The 20212-nt window shown below is 33.5% G+C and overlaps 1 protein-coding gene and 1 long non-coding RNA gene across 3 annotated transcripts; both read left to right on the top strand.

Moving 5' to 3' along the window:
• The first annotated feature begins 7105 nt into the window (after positions 1 to 7105).
• Positions 7106 to 8025, top strand: LOC136274283 (uncharacterized). Its single transcript, XR_010712559.1, has 2 exons — positions 7106 to 7249; positions 7805 to 8025. It is a non-coding gene; the product is annotated as an uncharacterized lncRNA (long non-coding RNA).
• A 4246-nt stretch (positions 8026 to 12271) lies between these two features.
• LOC105334696 (N-acyl-phosphatidylethanolamine-hydrolyzing phospholipase D) lies at positions 12272 to 18346 on the top strand. 2 transcript variants are annotated; one of them, XM_011438248.4, is made up of 6 exons: positions 12272 to 12426; positions 12776 to 12923; positions 14947 to 15480; positions 15992 to 16143; positions 16330 to 16450; positions 16687 to 18345. In XM_011438248.4, the coding sequence occupies exons 2-6, from the start codon at positions 12777 to 12779 to the stop codon at positions 16810 to 16812; spliced, it is 1080 nt and encodes a 359-aa protein (XP_011436550.3). In that variant the 5' UTR covers positions 12272 to 12426; position 12776; the 3' UTR covers positions 16813 to 18345. The 2 variants fall into 2 exon arrangements, with proteins under 2 accessions (XP_011436550.3, XP_065938469.1); XM_066082397.1 differs by lacking the exon at positions 12272 to 12426 and adding an exon at positions 12555 to 12637 and having other exon boundaries at positions 16687 to 18346.
• The last annotated feature ends 1866 nt before the right edge of the window (positions 18347 to 20212 follow it).

Genomic DNA, 20212 nt, shown 5'->3' with positions numbered 1-20212 from the left:
ACCAATGTCATGTGTGAAAACTGTCAACGCATTGAAATATTTAGCCTCAATTTACTTCAAAAAATCGGCACCAATATATTTTGCATGTTTCAAAAATTTCCCTTCATTCGCGAACTGTTGCCCAACAAGCAAATTCATCATAGTCAGATCGACCCTTTTTCGTATAATGTCATGGCTGCTTTAAACAAAGAACCTCGTTTCAAGGTATCACACCGGTAATCGGCCAATCAATTGTAGTTCCATATATACGTCAGAATTATTTTTTTCCTTGACTGCATTTTTACATTTTCCTTTACTCAGTTTTAAATTTTTTTGTACCACTGAGTAGGATATTTCATGCATTTTGTTAGGTGATGATTTTTTTTCACAGGGACTACTTCTTTCAGGGCTCATGCAGCAGCTTCCTGGGGAGTGTGCAGTCTGTTTACATACAAATGGAAAACACGTGGTTTTGGAGCTAGATATTTTGAGAAAATGCAGTATCGCTTGCCCTTTTTATGGTGTTAGCTGATGAGATAGGTAACAAATAACATTTCCTCCGAATATTTTGTCATGAAAAATACAAACTGATTTTTAAGAATTTTTCCCCCTCTATAGTGTTATATAGTGAAAACAATTACCGGTGTGATACCTTTAGATGTATGGAATACGAGTCTTGGTAAAATGGGTACGCAAACCCGGGCCGTAGCAAAATAAAAGCCGGGGCAGATCGGCAATCGTCAATTCCAAATACGCATTATTTTGCAGCAATATTTACAGCAAATACAAATATACTGGTCCATCAAATATCCTGAAATTTTAATGAGATTGGCGGATTAATAACTGCCAATCTTTTGTTTTGCCCAGGCCAAGTCATGTCTATCCATTTTACCGGATGCCGAATCCGAAGCTATTTAAAAACTGATTGAAACACGCCTTTCCTTTATTATTATTTTCGTAATAACTCAGATTTGAAACAGAATTAGACCTTAATTTTTGCAATTTATATTTTCCTTCCCATAAGGATAATTTATGCTAAACTACGTTGAATTGGAATCAGTAGTTCTTGAGAAGAAGATTTTTGAAAATGCACCCCCCTTTTTCTACAGTTTCAAGGTTTTCTCCGCTTTGAATACAGATCAGACTTTTATTTCTGCAATTTATATTCGCCCTCCCATAAGGATGCTTTGTGCCAAATTTGGTTGAAATTGGATAAGCGGTTTTAGAGAAGAAGTTCAAAATGTAAAAAGTTTACAGACGGACAGACAGACGGACAGACGGACGACGGACAAAAAGTGATCAGAATAGCTCACTTGAGCTTTCAGCTCAGGTGAGCTAAAAACTAGAAAAAATGAGAGTAGCCCACCCCCACTCCTCCTTTTGTCACGAGCCTGTCTGTCAATGTTGCATTTCAAAAGATAAAACACTGTCTGTAACGCATATCTGTTTCCTGACATAATATTTTGTTAAAACTAAATTTTACATTGTAAACTTGTTATTCATACATGCATGTACATGTACGTATATTGTTGTCAAAACGTGGTTCGGAATATCTCAAGAGGAGTTCACACTATTATCAAAGAGCTTTTCCTTTGTTTCTCTTAAAAGCTAGTAAGTCAAATAAAATCTTTGTTAGTCATTTAAATTTCTACAGATGTACACAGATTTGCCGTTCGTGTTATCAAACATTAAACATCAGGTAAAATCTCCGACAAAAATATGCAAATTTAACATTTATGTTGTCGTTTTGTTTTGCGATATATTACATTAATATAGCTAAGGTGTTCTCGTGAAATTTCTTAAGCATTATGTTCATATTTTCTTTTTTATAACTACATTTCGGTTAAGTATTCTTATTGTGTAAAGTCAACTCCTTTTTCTCTCTTGAAGACGAAAAGCAACTCTAATGCATTCACAAAAGTATCCAGGTATAAAATTGATTGAAAATGAAATAAAGCATTCAAATTATAGATTTATTTTTATGTGATATGCAGTACGATAGCAGAGACTAAAAGCATCAACTAAGCTTCTTAGCCTGTATAGAAGCAATACAAACCAATAAAAACAATCATCAAAGTACTGAGAGTGATCGATAAAAAATACTTTATTGTCGGTATATATCGATTGATATCAAGATGATTAATGCATAAATGAATTGTATGAAATTTGACAATTTCGGATAAGGTTTATACATATGTTTTTGTCTGGTATGAAATCATTTGATAATTAATCTTTGTCTACGTTATAAAACTGAAATCGGCATAAACGCTAAATAATCTTAAAATGTGGTCTTAAAAATGAAAGTTCAAACATACATGACAATTGTACATATCAAAAACGTATGTTATAATAATAATAATATATATGATATAATAACGTAATTTAGAGAGCGAATGTGGTACTTTTAAAATGTTGCTATATAGTCTTGCCTAAAAAAAACAAAATTACATTCAAGTTGGAAATTCTAAGCAAACGATTGGAAAAATTAATTGTTCTTGACATCTTTTAAATCAATACTTATTATACATTTAAGGAGCAAAAATATGTTCCGAAAAACAGAGCCATTCAGCAAGGCAAGATAGTTTGCTTACATCTTGAAAATTAAGCCCGGGCCATTTCACTCCTATAAAGCAGATTCAATATATGTTACGGTTGCAAATAAGACTACAATGTACTGTGGTTTCATCAATATTCGTTGAATACCAATTTTCGTGGATTTCGTTGTTTAGTTGATCAACGAAATTAAATGTTCATCGACGTGCAATTTCTATTAACATTTGGTATTGATATGGTCATTGGCCACGAATTTACCCATTATTGAAACTGTGATTTTCACTTCATCCACGCAAATTGATACCCTTGAATATTAATGAAACCACAGTATTTAGCTTCTTAATTCTAAAGAATTCGACCAATGATTCCATGTACATGGTATCTACTGTATCTACTGTGAGAATAAATGAAATCTGTTTATTTCTATTGTGCTGAGTCATAATGTTTCTTTAATACGAAAATTAGTTTTGTCATGCTCGGAACTATGTGGTGGGTGGGGGTCCGAACATACCCCCTTTCTGGAAAATTCAAATTTATTAAATGCAATTCACGCAGTACAGATACATGTACTGGAAAAGGCCACAAACCTACTGGAAAGCAAAGTTACATATGTATCACATGTAGCATCATCCAACCGCCACCCCAACCGGGGGGTAGGGGTGGTTATAGAAGTTTTTAGTTACGCGCATGCTTGGTCTACTGTCATTTTTTCTATGATGAAATACTAATGTCAAATGAATAAATGTATGTGGTGGCTGATGTCATGGTCATCGATAACGCTGAACATTGACAGCATTGCTTTCACTACACTATAAACCAGCTTTAAGGTTGTGTAGTACACCTCCATGCAGTGACGTACTCCTTGTCGTAATAAACATTAAAATCAAGTTTAAATTTACAGATTAATGTTTTCTTTCATAAAATTGTTAAACAGCATTGCGTAACGGATTAGAGCGTTAGTAAATGTTATGTGAAGTTGATTTGCAGAAAAAAATATAGGGTGGAGGGGATAAACCTTCACCGATCTCCGCTAGCTGTTGCTCCCTGCCCATGCCTGAAATATTGAAAAATTATAAAAATTTCAAGTTATTAATATGTTGAAGAGTTAATTCAATACAGTATTCATCAATGCAAGTGATAATTACTTTCATTGTCAATATATCAGCTATTCTTTTACTTGTGCGATCGTTCAATCTTTAATAACATTTTATGTAATGTGCATGAACTTTTTCACTATATTTTATTAAACAAACATACAATGTGTTCCAACTCTTAACATACTGATTTTAAAAATTCAACAATTTTAGAATAAGTTAAAAATGTGTTAAAGGAAATGACATTCTTATAGCAATTTTTATGGTAGTGTAATGCTGTAAAAAAAATGTTCTTCCAATATTTAACAGGTTAATATTATTGTTACTAGTATCTGGTCACAATAAAACGAATGATACCCATAATACATAGGCGCCATCATCAAGTTACAGACAATTTACATTATTGCCCTTCCCCTTCTTTTGATTTTCATAAAAAAATTGACATTATAAATATTAAGAATAGGCTAGCGAGCAAAGCCTATAATTATATAAACCTCCCAAATACAAAGTCAAGCAGTGGCGTTACAGGATATTTTGTGGAATATACACAGCACTATTATTGATATTTTGTAATTTTATAATAAGTTATCTAAGCTTTATCATAATTTATATGAATTGTATTAGAAACAAATTGCCGATCAACATAATTAGTTTAATAACATAATTTAGTAAAGAAAAAGCCCACATATTAAGGAAGGAGTCTTTTTTTCTGGTTTTCTACTTGTCAAAAGTAAAATTGAATAATGTTCATTAAATCAAGATGAAAGGAAATAAGCTATTAGACATTCTGATATTCTATCATTTCGCCGAAAAATAGAAGTCTACATATATTTTTATCATCCTATAATTTGAGGGAAAAGGTAGTGACCTTGGACCTGACCTTAATGCGAAAACAAGAAGGTCAAATTTGCATATTAAGCTTGGTAACAGGTAACACAACGAATTGTTACATGCGCGTAAATTATGCGCGTACGGTTCGCGTTGCTAACGCTGAGGGTAATAGAACAGATTATGAACTGCGTCTAAACCAATCAGATTTCAGTATTTAACAGGAAAGTATAAGAAAAGAAGTATGTCTGATAACGAGATGACTCCTTCCTTAAGCTTCGAAATTTGCATATTTTGCTATATCTTTAAATAAGTTCTTTTTTTTAAGGATATATTAATATAGTAAAATTGGCCACGACGTACATTCAGCCCTATATTTACATATTTGGCAATCAGTTTGAATGACGTCTCATGCACACCCATATAGAACGTTTGATAAACACTTTGAATTGGCCTGTTTTGGTAATTCGGGTGATTAGTTACCTGCAGAGGATTTCTTATTTTGAGTCATAATTTTACGTGAATATTTTATCGACTCCAGTTTCTATTTCCATGCATTTTACAAAACATACAAAAACAATCAGAGTGCATTTTGCCTTTATGTGTCGATTGAAGATAAAATGTTAACCACAAATGAAGCTTTTTTAAGACCTCGGGGCTTATTGAAGTTCTCTCACATATGCTAATATTTTTCATAATGCATTAAAGTAAACACAATTTTCTTATTTTATAAGGTAGTGTCATAAAATTGCTTTAAATGTTATGTTTTTGGTCGAATGTCTTACATATTGTAGCAAAACAGGAAATATTAGAAAGAAACAACTGCGTTTTAATTATGAAAAAACACCTTTTCTTTTTTCCAATTTCTTTCTCCAATTTGTAAAGGTCGGTTTTTAAAATGAAACTAGAGTTAGACAATCATGTTAAATTTTCTTTTGATATACATGAAGAAGGCAGGTATAATTGAATGCATATTTGTAACCTAGAACCATTTTAACAAGACCTTAAGTTTGACTTTCAGTAGCTATCTATTTTTTGCAACAAAACAAGTTGAAAATTCTCTTATACCCTTTACTCTGTTCCAAAATATTTATGCAGCATATTTTCTTCTGGGTTCAAACTATTATAATATCGATGTTGATCCAATACTATGAAACATTTCCAAAACATCCGGATGGTAACGTTGAAAAAAATATATATACTAGGTGTTCCGAGTGACTTCCGAACGACAAAAGATGTCAGCTTTCCCATTATAAATCTCTTTCAATCTCTCTTTCGCGAATTTTGTTCGCGTGGGCCTATCCGGCTAAAAATAGATGAATTATCATTGAAGAAATCTTTGATTTTATCCCTTTTATCGTTTTCAATTGTACATTGTATATACTTCTTTGACAGGTATGTGTATTTTCATTAAAACTCGTGAAAAACGAGGGAAACAATAATTTGGTTTTTCCTGCTGTGTACATGTATAAAAATAATCAAGTTTCGTGTACCTTGTATACAAGTTAGTAAGTAAGTAAATGATTTATCTTTGACGATAGTGACATGTTTTTATAAACAAATAGAGACATGTATATTATTTAACAACTTGACGAATAAACACCCGGCCCATCGGACCTATATGTCACTTTATAAACATGAGTATACAAATAACAATAGGTTTACGCATTGTTATTTTTAATACAGGGTAGATTGTCTGCACATAAAAGCTGAATATACAAATTTTGCAGTTTGATGTAAACAATTCTGTCTATTTTGCATGTTATCTTGCATGTTGTCATATCTTTATGTTAAAGAACCAAGGTAAAAGGGGAGAAAAACTTAACAAATTTCCTCCAATCATCACTGTGGATATATGCACATAATATGTATATATTATACAAATGCACGTAGAGCATAGTGTTACAACGGTGCAACGCTTGGGATCTCCTTGAAATTACATGTACATGTACCAGTAAGAATAACAAAATGCGAGGATTCCAATGTATCTTACTTTGCGCTTTGCTTAACTCAATTATGGTTAACGCCTTTTATTCTTGTGAAAGTGCTACAGATGGCAATTCATGTCCAGACAATTCCGCGTGTGTAGATGTAGATGGAGATACAAGATTTGAATGTGAGTGTAATGAAGGCTTCGATGTGGTCGATCTTCCCGGATTAACTATTGATGGTCAAGCAGCAACAGTGTGTATAGGTATGGAATATTCATTAAGAAAGAGAACTTTGGTAGTAATTTATATGTTTTTAAAAGAATTTCTCTATTTTGGGGGGAGGAATATACGCGCAGTATAATTATAAAATAACATTGAATAAATTGAAAAATTTAAGGGCAAAAACAAAAAAATGAAAAAAAAATCGAATTACTTTTTTCCTGCAAAATATAATGAATTTTAATTGGATAATCTAAAATCTCTATCTCATGATGGTTCATCAGTAACATTAATTCATACGCGGTACGTCACTTTTTATTGAAGAGATTGTAAAAGAAAAGATATACTAGTATATGTCATGGATGTTTGATCTGGAGCATTTCAAATAATCATAACTCCGCGTTTCGTGTTTCGAAAGCTTGAACTATGGCTGTGCATATCATATTTTGCAATCAAGTTTTGGATACCCCAAATAACTGGTTTTTTTTTTCTTTTCATTTTCCTTAGATTTTGGATATTGCAGTCCGTTTGACAACAAGGTAGATGACTGTATAAATGGACAATGTGTCGTCTACCCGGACCAATACGGATCATATCAATCCACTTGTAAATGCAAAGACGGGTTCTACGGCGAAAAATGTGACGGTGGGTAACTTACACCTTCAAAACAGCAAGAAATTAAGAACTTAATGTAATATAAGCTGTATTTTTTTTTAACTTTATTTTGCTGCAAAGACCTGCTGATATGCTAAGTGTACATGTAACTTAAACTTTTATGATATAAAATAAGATTTGAAAAAATATTATTAATTTTAGTCAGAAGAAATGTTTCTCGTCGAAGGACTATGTAAAGCAAAACAATTTTTGTACAGGGCAATAATAATTCAATTTTGCTTCAATTTAGGTTTCTTAACGCCTTTTCCGGCAAAAATAAGGGTAACAGAAATAAAAAAGAAACCATAATATAACTTTGTCATTTTAGTAGAAAATATTAACATTTTCGTAAAAAAATAAATTAGCATGAAAATTGCAGCTCATATTGCTTTAAGTTTAATTCATCTCTTATCTTTTGCCACCAGTTTTCGTGAATAGTAATTATAATGATTTATGATAGGTCGTCAAACGTAAATTTTATGTTATCTGATGGTACATGTACATGTAAACATGTGGCGTTTAATTTAAAATGAATTGTAACTTCAGAAACAATGCCACAAGCATCTGCTACAAGTGGCACCACCAAGAAATCGGGATCTGAAGTTCTCACTGCAATCATTGGGGGAGGAGCAATTCTTCTTCAACTAGTCGGAGGAGCTGTCGCCTTAGCGTCCTTAACTGGATAGGTGTCCTCAAGGTCCTCAAGATCCAACTGACAACTGTTGCTCTGACCATATCAATGATAGAAAATATTAAATACTAGTAAATAAAAAGGTAGTTGTTATTGTGTAGATGGCTATTGCTTTGCTTTACTATAGAATGATAATTAAAAGCGTTTACAGTATCGAGCAGACACAACATGACAGGAAGCAGACCCAAGCTACATGCACTCCAGGTCTGATTTCTGTGTCCGCTCATGCAGGGTCTGCTTCGGGTAAGCTATGGCGTCCCACAGCTGACCCCAAGCAAACCTCAGGCTGACCCAGAACAGACCCAGAGCGGACATAGAAAAACATACCTCTATTTCAGAAGCAGACCCAGAAAGAAGACCTTGATTTCAGAAGCATGCAGACCCTTAATCGCTGATGAAATATGACCAAATGCTTGTATGTGGAATATACAAGGGGCATGCTTGCAGGCGATAAGAAAAAAATGATGGGTCTGCTTCACACTTCAGTACTTAAAGCGGACCCCAAAAGTTAACCCCGAGTAAAACCTTAGCAAACACAGAGCAGACGCAGAGCAAACGCAAATTTAAAAATGAAAAAAAGCCGACCCGACCATGCCCCGACCAGACCCGGGGTCAGCTGAAAGGTGTAAGATAGTGTCTGGTCGGTACTCTATGTGAGTATGCCTTTTATACATATTGACAAAACAAAAACTGATTTGGATTCTGAATTTCGACAAAAACCGCCGAAATACTTATACACGTGTAAGTGGAGGGAAAAAAACCCTTTAACCCTTTTAAATATTTGCCCAATAGCATATAGATGTAATATTTCTTAAACTTCCGTAACGCCCCTTTTAACTACATGTATATTTAAAAGGGTTATCTAAAGGGCGAACATTGAACACAAACTTTATACATCAAAACAATAATTTATTTCTTTAATGAATTCTAATTTATATATTATGGTCAGGTTTTGTTTCTAATGTAAAAGTAACGGAAAAAAATTATTAAACTGAATTGTTATATAGAGCAAGCTCCCGCCAGAGTTCGTTTAATGCTCACAAACCATGCACCTAAGTTTGTAAATGACGCCCCAACGGAGAATTTGGCAAGCACATGCAGGTGTTTAAAATGAGACACAGATACTCATATATATGTAGGTATTGTGTATATCCATGCATGGCCACAATGTCCCGACCATAAATTGTGGTAACCTATAATTTGGTATAATTAAAAATATCTAAAGTTCACATGCAGGCACCTGAATTTAGAAATAATTTTTCATAATAATGATAAATTTCTGTGCTACAAAAAAATTAAATTAATATTTCTAACGTCATGTTCCTGTGTTAAAGATATAATTTAATTATTTTTAAGTTATAGGTACGTTATGCCCCCTCCCTCCCAACGAATAATGATTCTCGTGATTTTGAGAAGTTCACCCGTGATTTTGAGGAGGTGTCCTTTTTGTGTGAGTGCGTGGGGGGGGGGGGGGGCTTGTCAATGTTTGCCCCCCCCCCCCCCACTTTAAAAAAACGATGATACGTGTTTGTATTGGATCAGATTGCAATGAGTTGTTTTCTGGAATTACTAATGTTTACCTCCCCAGTAAATCTATATTAAATATATATACATTTTATAGTAAAATCTCAGGTATGAAAATTTATGAAGCTATATTTTCTCTCTTATCAAAGTGAAACTTAATTAAGTTAAAGACTGAGGTATTTTTCGGGTCTCTTTGTTGCCTCTAATAAAGAGTGTAACTGTAAAATTTCAAAAAATAAAGTGCAAAATTAAAGTTTAAAAAAGAGTTATGATCGTTAATAAAATTCTACACGTGTCGCAGAATTTCGTTTATATATGCATGTATTATATAGATATATCCCCAGTGGGCACACAACGTTGTTTCAACGTTGAGAAATGGTTGAAATCAAGTTGCAACGTTGTTCAACCATTATTCAACGTTGAATCAACGTTGAGGTTTAAACGTTGAAACCCAAACCATAACTCAACGTTGATTACACGTTGAAGACCCAACTTATTTTCAACGTTGAAGACATCAAACACTTTTCAACGTTGAAGCAACGTTTTAATATATTAATGAAACTGAACACATATTTTCAAATTTAAACCTCTTTATCATTTGTTTAATTTAGGTTTTACTTATATTTTGAAAAGTGGAAGCATTAAATGACGTGTTTTTACAAATATTAAATGTTAATTTGAATACAATTTTATCTTATATATATTCCAATAAAATTAACATTTTATTGTCTTATCCAATTAAAATATCAATTTTCTTTTAAATGAAAATTTAAATTAATATTTCACATTTCATTTTTAGACGGTGGCTGTTCAACAGCCTCGTGATCCGTATATTGTGATTGTCTTGTCCGTGACGTCAAATAATGAGGATTCCTTAAGCACCATCTAGCGGTGGTCGAAATAATGAATAATTATGAGATTCAATGAATAAACATGGTGTGCTTCTTTGTCTCTGTCGTATATCGTTCGCATATTATCAATTAATCTCCCGCGGAGACGTATCTCTCTTTACAGCTGCCCCCTCCCCGCAAGTGATTTGGGAAGTCGGTGTATTTAAAAAAGATATATATATATATTTGTATATAATATATATCATTAAAACTGGAACCATACTACTGAACTTGAGTTCTCTGCAAATTCAAAATAAATAGCAAAATTAAGTTCATGTGTTTATTGTGTCCATAGGCTTAATGAGAGAGAGAGAGAGAGAGAGAGAGAGAGAGAGAGAGAGAGAGAGAGAGAGAGAGAGAGAGAGAGAGAGAGAGAGAGAGATTTCTTTTGAGAAAAAAGAAGTATACGAATTAAACTTCACAAACACTGTCACAGTATATCATTCTTTAAATTAAACATCACAAACAGTGTATAATACTTCATTGTTAAGTATGCTTCCTTTCTCTTTACTTAAAATCACACATCACAAACAGTGTAGAATACATGTACTTCATCCTAACATGATAAGGGTAAGCGCGCTGTTTTTCCTTAAATAAAAAAAATCATATATTGTCATTAGTTTAATTTCCTCCGAAATGATGCCTCCGTCTATCAGTACTTTCAGTATTTTGATTATAAAAAAGATTGTTTTCATACAAGAAATTTGAGATTGAGCTGTGAGTACTGCAAGTGGCTAATTGCATTTTAACTGGGTCAGTGAGAAGGGGATGCGCGGACCTATCACTACTGCAAGCACTGCTGATCAAGGGAGTTATGCAATTTACCAGGCTGCTCTATGTCAGCTTGACCGCTAAAGACGCTATTGGTGAACAAAGAAATTCAGTTCTTAGGTACACCTCGTGCAGTCACTACACAGATTTTATGTACAGTAAAATGCCGGGATTTTAGCTTTTGGACGATTAATTTGTGACTATTTTATATTTTATATTTTACACTGGAGTATCTTGGGAGTTATTTTTTAAATCAGTCTGCAGAATGCATATGATGAACTGACTATTGTGGATTCTACGTTTTTGTGTTGACATCCTTTGTTTCATGTCATGGAAAACAAGCATGGCTACCATTTGGCGGAATGTACGTGGTTTCTCCTACAGCCTTATTTAAAACATTTTGAAATGCCAAGTTCAACTTTTTAACGAGGACTTAATACACAAGTTGTTTAGCAAAGGATATACTCAAATACTTCTAGGATTTAAATAAAGGTCGACTTTATACATTTGGATTTTTTAAATAAATTGTCAAAACACATAAAACAGCACAACGTAATAAAAGACGATATGTTTATAAACAACTTTTTACATAAATCACTTAATTTTAACTTTTTTTCATTGTCATATCTATATATTTTAAACCAGATTTCAACACATTTTCTACGTTGAATCAACGTTGAATTTTGACGTTGAAACAACGTTACATTTTCAACGTTGCCTCAACTTTCATATGCAACCTTATTTCAACGTTGATTCAACGTTGATGTCTGACGTTGAAACAACGTTGTTTCAACGTTGAAATGCCCGCTGGGTCAGTTCTAACCATGCTAACAGTCCGACGTTAACGCTGAAAACTTTAAAACAATTTAAAGTACAAGAAATTCCAAGAAAGTTTACTCAATTCATGTGTAGCGAGTTTCTCTATGCTTTTTAAAACATACTGAGTGTTCTATGATTACTTAGTCTATAATTCGATACATTATTATGTACACCATATTCCTATTTAGTGTATTAACAGGCATTTATTAAGTGTTTTTAAAACTACGGAAAACTTCATAATTAGGTAAAATTCGAACGTCAGAAAATTTATGCATCATTTAATGGTATTCAAATTAAAAAAAAATGTAGATTTTTTCTTCTTCAGAAGAATGTTCTTTGAGGAAACTGGGACATTCTGCAAGTCGGGTTCGATATTCTGTACTCTACTTTCGTTTTACAACTATTTCTTATTTCCGTGAGTTTTTGTTTCGAATGGTAATTAATAAAGGAAAGTAACTAAAATCGTGTTGAAGGTAAGGAAAATGTTTAAATGCACCAAACTACATAATGATTCAGGTACACGAGTTGTCGGTTCATAAGATAAATGACCAAGACACAGCCGACAGGCTAATTCACGTCCGCAAAGCTCGATCAATGCTACCATAAGGATTTATGTCCGTCTTTTATTGATTTCAGTTTTAAAAATCTTTAGGTGGAACTATCAGCTGACATTTCATGAAGAAGGTGTATTTCTTGAACTTGTACTTTTGACTTCTAAAGGAAATTACACCAAAATTAAAGTTTCAGAGTCTCTTCAGTTTTACAAAACTGTTTGATGAATATGTAATTACAGCAGAAGACCCATCTGGGTTTTTTTTTCAGAATGGAAAACCTCGTCAGAGCTGTGTTCAACAAAGGAAGGTGGGAAAATCCCAAAGAGTTTGACACATGGAAAATTCCTGGAAAATTAGAGTTCTTAAAGATGAGGCTAGGAGACAAAGACAACAGTGACATTCCTTCAGATCCAAAGGTATAATAATGAATTATTTTAGATATACTTCAATTTAATTTTGATGTACACTTCTTACATGATGTCACAGACGTACATGTAGAATACAAAGATATACATGCATGTACAGTACACTATATTCTGTTCTACATATAGTATTACATATATGTGTTTGTTATTTGTTTACATGAAGCTTATGAATAACAATTTTAAAGGATTCAATGTCAAATAACATGTAATTGATCAATGAAAAGGTTTGAAATTCTTAGTCTGCAAAAGAAACTTGATAAAAAATTATCATGCGCTAGCTGGAAGAGGAGAAAAAATATAATTGAAACAGTGGTAATGGTTAAAAAGACTTGTTCTAAAGGGTGTTAAGAAAGTTCGTTCTGGTTGTAAATTGACAAAAATAAATTGACAAAAGCAATATTTCTGTTTCAAATTCACACTGGTTATACTAGAGAATTTTCTCTCAACATATCATCAGTTATCCTCCCCTATGTGCACTCTCTGGTGGTGTCATAGAGTGATGTAAACATTTATGTCTATTACGTCATCAAACAAAATGACGAGTTCGGTGAAAAAGCAGACGTCTTGCACAAGTGTCGATACTGTCAACATACGAGCCCAGGCTTTGGCTTTATTAGATGCAGGAATCAGTGTGAAAGATGTGGCTAAACAACTGTGTAAAAGTGAGCGATGGGTAACAAAGTGGAGACGCAGGCGAGAGCAAAATAAACAGCTCACCGACCAACCGAGATCGGGCCGACCGTCGAAAATAGTAGGCGTAGTTAAAAGGAAAGTCAAGAACATAAAATACAGAAGAGGAAAATCAACAAGAAAATGCAGCAAGGAACTCAAGAACTCGGGCTTTAATGTAGGTCATGTGACTGTGTTTAATTATTTACGGAAAGTAAAAAAATGGAAGGCATTTAAGCGATCAAGAAATCAGCTTCTGACGAAAACACAACGACAAAAAAGATTGAAATTTGCTCGTGATCACAAGCACTTGACAGCTGAAGACTGGGAGAACTACATCTTCAGTGACGAATCTTCAAATATCTGTTTCATGTTCCGAACCGACAAGACGATGTTGTGTTGGGGTCCCAGTCAGATGAGGTACCCGACGTCAGCTGCGTCAAGTCAAGCGCCAAAGTCATGATCTGGGGTGCAATGGGAGTAAACGGTTTGTCAAAGCTACACATTGTTCCATCCGGCAAAACTATAAATGCAAGATATTATGTAGATAAAATTCTTCAAAAAGAACTTAAACCTGCACTGAATCGACAAAAAAACACTGGCAGGATTGATGAACGAAAGTTGGTTCAATATCCAGGACACGCTACGTTTGTTCAAGATGGTGCGACACCTCACACTGCCCTAGTAACACAGAATTGGTGTAAAGATAATTTACCAAACTTTATTTCGAAAGAAGAATGGCCGGGCAATTCCCCAGAAATTGTCTGGAGTATTCTGGACAGTGAGGCCTACAAGGATCCGCGCCCGACATCCATGGACCAATTACGCCGCCGTCTTCAACGAGCATGGAGGGAGATACCTCAGAAACATTTGATTTCTTTAATTCATTCAATGCCAAACAGAATTAAAAATGTACTGAAAAACAAAGGTGGTCTATCTGGTTATTAAAAATCAAAAAACTTACAAACGAGTTGTTTATTAATGAATCTAGGCTAAAGTAAATCACGGAACGAACTTTCTTAACACCCTTTACATGTATCTGGTCAGTATGAGATTTTTTTGTATCATAAATATGTGCTCATTCAATTCGTGTCTCAGTCGATCATTGACAATCAACATATAATGATCTACAATTCTGTTTATTTTGAAACGAAGTAACTGGTAAGTCACATAATGGAGGAATTTATATGTCATTGTTTGTAACAGATTTCTCTGCATTAGGCCATTATGTTGTCTAATGACATGTTACTAGGTAATACATGTATTTTATTTTACATAGTCTAGCATTTTGATTAAACACATTAATGATTCATCATTTTGTTTTCAAAATTTTCTGATAATTTAGAAACTGGATGAAACTTTGCCAGTGGTACCGGTGGATTTCGAAAAGCTGAAAAACCCTGACCCCAAGAGTATACAGATTCTATGGATCGGCCATGCCACTGTGTTTGTACAAATGGAGGGAGTCAACATTCTGTGCGACCCTTTATTTAGTGAACGTTGCAGCCCTACATTCAAGGTCGGTGGCGTGGAACTACTGAAGCACTTTGGATACAAGAGATATCGACCAGTCCCCTGTAAAATCGCGGATCTCCCGTGTGTAGATGTGGTACTGATCAGTCACGACCATTACGATCATCTAGACACCGAATCCATCATGGAAGTGAAGGAGAAATTTCCCCAGGCGAAATATTACGTCCCTATGGGTTTGAAGGAGTGGTTCACCAGCTGTGGATGTGTGGAGGCTAACATCGAGGAGAGACAGTGGTGGGAGGAGATTCAGCACCCCCTGCCCGGACAGAAGAACCAGAATCTTACCTTTGCTTGTACCCCTGCTCAGCACTGGTGTACGAGGAACGGAATGTTAGACCAGAATAAGGTAAGGTGACAGGAGACAGATCAGGGATATGGTCAGTTTTAGTTTGCACAGCATTTAAATCTAGATAGAGAAGATTTTTTTTGGGGGGGGGGGGTGGGGGGGGAGGGGTTGTTGTTTTTTGAGAAATGTATTATCAAGGAATAGACCAGAACAAGGTGAGGTTACAAGAAAGTAAATAGGAAGACTTAGTAGACATAAATGAATGGAACTGTAGTACCAAGACATAAACTGCATCAGATGTTTTGTCTTTAAACTATAACCAGTAATGTGTTTTGTTACAGATGCTGACAGTCACAGATTGAGTACATATATCCTGATATGCAAAATAAACACCCTGTTGTCGGACATGTTCATATATTTATGTTACAATGTATTGCATGCATTTTCTCTAGTTTTCAAATTTTTTAAACATTCATGTACATGCAAGATTACCAATCCTCCATTTCCATTTGATGACTTGTCTCTTACTGGTCATTTTCTTTGATCTAATAAAAGCATTGTTTTTTTGTAGAGACTGTGGTGCAGCTGGGCTGTGAAAGGACCAACCCATTCGTTCTACTTTGGTGGAGATACAGGGTATAACAAAATTGCCTTCCAGCAGATTGGAAAGAAATATGGACCCTTCTCACTCAGTGCTTTGCCGATTGGAGCTTATGAACCAAGGTTGTCTACTTTTGATAAACATGATACTTAATCAAGACAAGAACACATTGCAGAATCAGTGATCCAACAATTTTTTTTTTTATAGAAATTTTAGCACTTGTTAACTAATGTGTTATTTGCTATTCAAAAGAGCATCTTTGAGTACTTTCAGTACTTTGTTTTATAATTTATTACGGTTTTCGATAGGTGGTTTATGCATCCTCAGCATGTCAGTCCAGAGGAATCTGTAGAGATCCATAAAGAAATCAGATCAAAGTTTACCTTAGGCGTTCACTGGGGTACTTTCAAACAGATGGGGTGCTTTGAGGTAATTACGTTTCTTATTAATTACTGATATCAGCTATATCTTGAAGTTCTCCATTAATTAAGATAAACCAAAAAAGAAAAAGATAAATCTAAACAATCATTCATTCTGTTGCAACATGTCAAATTTGTGGTTCAAATTGTTGACAATAAATGGCATGTATTAATAGTAACAGTCATTCTGTAAGCATCATGTTATTAATAAGTTATTTAAGCATTTTAATAATCTAATTTTTACAGTACTATTTGGAGCCTCCAGAACTTGTGAAAAAACATCTTGAAAAATTAAATCTACCGGCCAGGAGTTTCCGGACCATTAACCATGGGGAGGTGTGGACCATCTCCACAGAGGAGGTCAATTCCTAAACCATTTCGTGTTCGCAATGTTCATAACAGAAAATTATGAAGTTTGAATTTTTTTCTTACCTTTTTTTTTTTTTTAATTTATTTTGCTTCTTGCAAATTTGTTATATTTCTTACAGAAAATTTAAAATGTCAGTTGTATTTTTGTACTAGCATTTAATGAATTGTTTTCAGATTGATATGCATGCACATTGTAATTGGATATTTTGGTTATTATTTCATGTACTTACAATGCTGTAGTTAGAAAGGATAAATTAGCAATGTAAGGTTTTTTTTCTGGAAAATATTATGTGAATCCTGGCACTACAAAAAAAAGTTTATGAACTTGATTTAAAAAAGAATTGATTTTGAATATATTACTTTGTTATATTTAATCATTAAGATTCTATCACTTGATATTAATATCCGACTCTAAACACTGTCAAATAGTCATTAGTATATTTAAATGAAATTATTAATCAAACATTGGTGTAGGTTGTTGTTTAATAAGGATCGTGACATATATACATATATGACCCGGCATGCTTTCCTTCGAAATTTTCTTTACAGAAACTATACTATATAGAGCACTTTTGAAGAATGTTTCGTATGCAAATGAAATAAAACTGACAGTGTACTCATGTGTATCGAAGATTTGGCAAGATACTAATTTATTAATAAATGTGTAAATTTTTGTTTTTGACTAATACATATAGTCCATGCAGTTGAAAAAAAAATTAATATTCAAATTAACAATGTTGCAAGTACCACTAAAAAATCCTAATTTATGATTTTTGTCTAGAATAGTTAAAGACTGTATGATCATGTGTTTCTGGTGATACAACTGGACTCCAGCCAATTGTAGGTTGTAGGATATTTCTGACAGTGCATCAAGTTGAGTTTTGAAATTTATGGTTTCTGTCATTTTATTTAGAATAAAATATCTGATGAAATTATATATATGTGTGTGAATGACTTTTTACATTAAATATTATTTCAATTTTTTTTTAAATTTAAATGATAACCTTTTGTAAAATCTTTTGGGTTTTTTTTCACATGACTGTATAATAATCATGTTTTGCAAAATTAGATAATATGTTTACCATTAGACACGTACTTAATATACGTGATGCATTCTGTTATTGAGTAGCATTGTAGTGATCAGAATATAATAGATAGTATAAAGACAAGGAGTTGAAGTAATAATGTATCAAATGAAAAAAGTGCAATAATGTTCTTGTTTTATGCACAAGAACTTTAAAATCTAGGGTTTTATATGATTTGATTTTCAATTTGAAAATTGATTACAGAGAGGTGTTTTCTGTTTGTCAGTCTTAACAGTAACTGTTTAAAATATACTTTTATATGACTATATCATTTTTTTTAGTTTTGTAACTTTTGTTTGTTAAAAAAACAGAGAAAACAATGTTTGGTGTGTAATTTACCTGTAAGAACTGATTATTCCTTGTATTGTTTTTTTTTTTATACCAATTCATTTGTTACATATTGTTATTTGCCTCAGTTAATCTTGCTAATATTAGTGCATTAAAACTATTTTGCTACCAGTTATTTTCACGAGTCTCTGTTACGATATCAGTCTATAAAGAACAACCTAAAAATTGCAACCTATAGACAATTCCACGAGTCTCCTATCCACATTTGGTATTAAATATAAAAATGCTATTCATGAATCTATAACACCCTGTTTTGAACTAATGCCCCATTAAGGTCCCGCAGAGCAAGGGGGCCACAGTGATCATGCATCCTGTCCCCTCTACTTCACTTGCTGGCCCAGGAGCATATTTTCTCTTTATTTGTTGCAATCAGGCTTACATCTACAGAGTGTGTTTTGGTAAGGGGTTGCAGTGACCTTGAACCAAGTTTCTGAAGCAAAAGGTCAAGGTCAAAGACATATATATATATATTCAAAATCCTTGTCCTAACCATTTATTCTCTCCCATGTAATAGACTTTACCACAAGATGTACTGGTAGGTAAGGGGTGTGCAGTGACACTGAATCACATTTCTAGGTCAAACTGTCAAGGTCATAGCTGACCTCTGTGAAACTTGTATGGAATTCACTTTGAGTTCTTTCCCAATGGCCTTATCTTCCACTAGGAGTGCTTATTGGATAAGGAATGTGTTTTAAACAAACATTTTAAGTTTGGGGTTAAGGTGAAAGCAAAGTTTAGCACTCTCATGTCTTTAACTCTTTTCCCCCTGATGCCACCATATGACGCATTTGTCATTTCCCTACAAGGTTTTCTTAGCTTCCCCCTGAAGCTTTTTTCACTGTTTGAGTGGTATTGTTTTACTATAGTTATTTACAAGAATTATTGTCTGACCATGCCATATGATATACCATTGTGATCGGGAGAGATTGAACTTTAACATTATAACTTTAGAATACACAAATAAATTAACAGAAATTAATTAGGTGAGTTTATTCAGGTAATTTTACCTGTACGTTAAAAAAAATTACTGTAAACATGAAAATTAATGAATGAAATTTTAAAATATGATCAAATATTGTTCAAAAATATTTTTTCATGTTTTGAATAATTTGTTTCTTGTTTTATCTTGCGAATTGAGACCAATACACAACAATCAGATTTAATCAAAAGTGTAGAAATTCATCCCTAGAGTAATATTCTATCAAACTATCATGGTTCATGTATCACTGCAATCAGAATTTTTCTAAGTTTTGCATTTATAATTATTTTTATATAAATTATATCAGATACCTGTAGTAAAGGTACAGAAATTCAGGTAAAAATACCTGTACACTTTTGTATCTATTGTCTGCACAGTTACATGTATAAAGCAATATTTATTTCAAAATAGTTATTGTAATTCAGTCAAAACATTATACTATTCAAAGGGGGATTTCAAAACATTTAGTTCAGACCCAGGTATGAACTAATAATTTACCGACTTCGACAAGTTTCGTTTTTTGGCACCCCCCCCCCCCCCCCCTCGCCGATGTATAGCATATACAGCATTGTATATTAGTTTCTATTGGGTTTTATTTCTTAAATAATTTTATGGAACAGTATAACTACAAAATACTGGGAAAGATCCACAGTTAATGTTAATGTGTTGAATTTATAAGTTAGATTATGCCCAGGCTGACGCAATGCACATGTGCCGATGTTCGGAGGCCGCCATTGTTGTTGTCATGCAGGTGTCATGAATTAGCCCTAATTCACCGCTAATCAACCAAATTCCTGTCATAAACTTCAAAGGAAGTGGATTGGTCATGTTTATTTCCACTTGGGAGTAATTTTAAACACACAGAATCATCTAGAATATCTAAACCAATCTCTGTCATGATCGTCCGATGCAGCCATTTTTTTAAACTTCACAGGTGTGTGTATCACGTGATATCTGTCAAACCATTGCATAACCTGACTGTGTATAATCG

This window comes from Magallana gigas, chromosome 4, assembly GCF_963853765.1.
Source record: "Magallana gigas chromosome 4, xbMagGiga1.1, whole genome shotgun sequence".
In the NCBI taxonomy this organism is placed as follows: Eukaryota; Metazoa; Mollusca; class Bivalvia; order Ostreida; family Ostreidae; genus Magallana; species Magallana gigas.
Note: the sequence above shows the minus strand (reverse complement) of the source record. Positions and strands in the feature narration are given on the sequence as shown.

What these genes read in the sequence shown, in the direction of transcription:
- LOC105334696 (XM_066082397.1), top strand. Translation starts at nt 12,777, where the DNA reads ATGGAAAACCTCGTCAGAGCTGTGTTCAACAAAGGAAGGTGGGAAAAT. An exon ending in GAATGTTAGACCAGAATAAG is followed by an intron (nt 15,481 to 15,991) that starts GTAAGGTGACAG and finishes GTTTTTTTGTAG; the next exon opens with AGACTGTGGTGCAGCTGGGC. An exon ending in ATTGGAGCTTATGAACCAAG is followed by an intron (nt 16,144 to 16,329) that starts GTTGTCTACTTT and finishes GGTTTTCGATAG; the next exon opens with GTGGTTTATGCATCCTCAGC.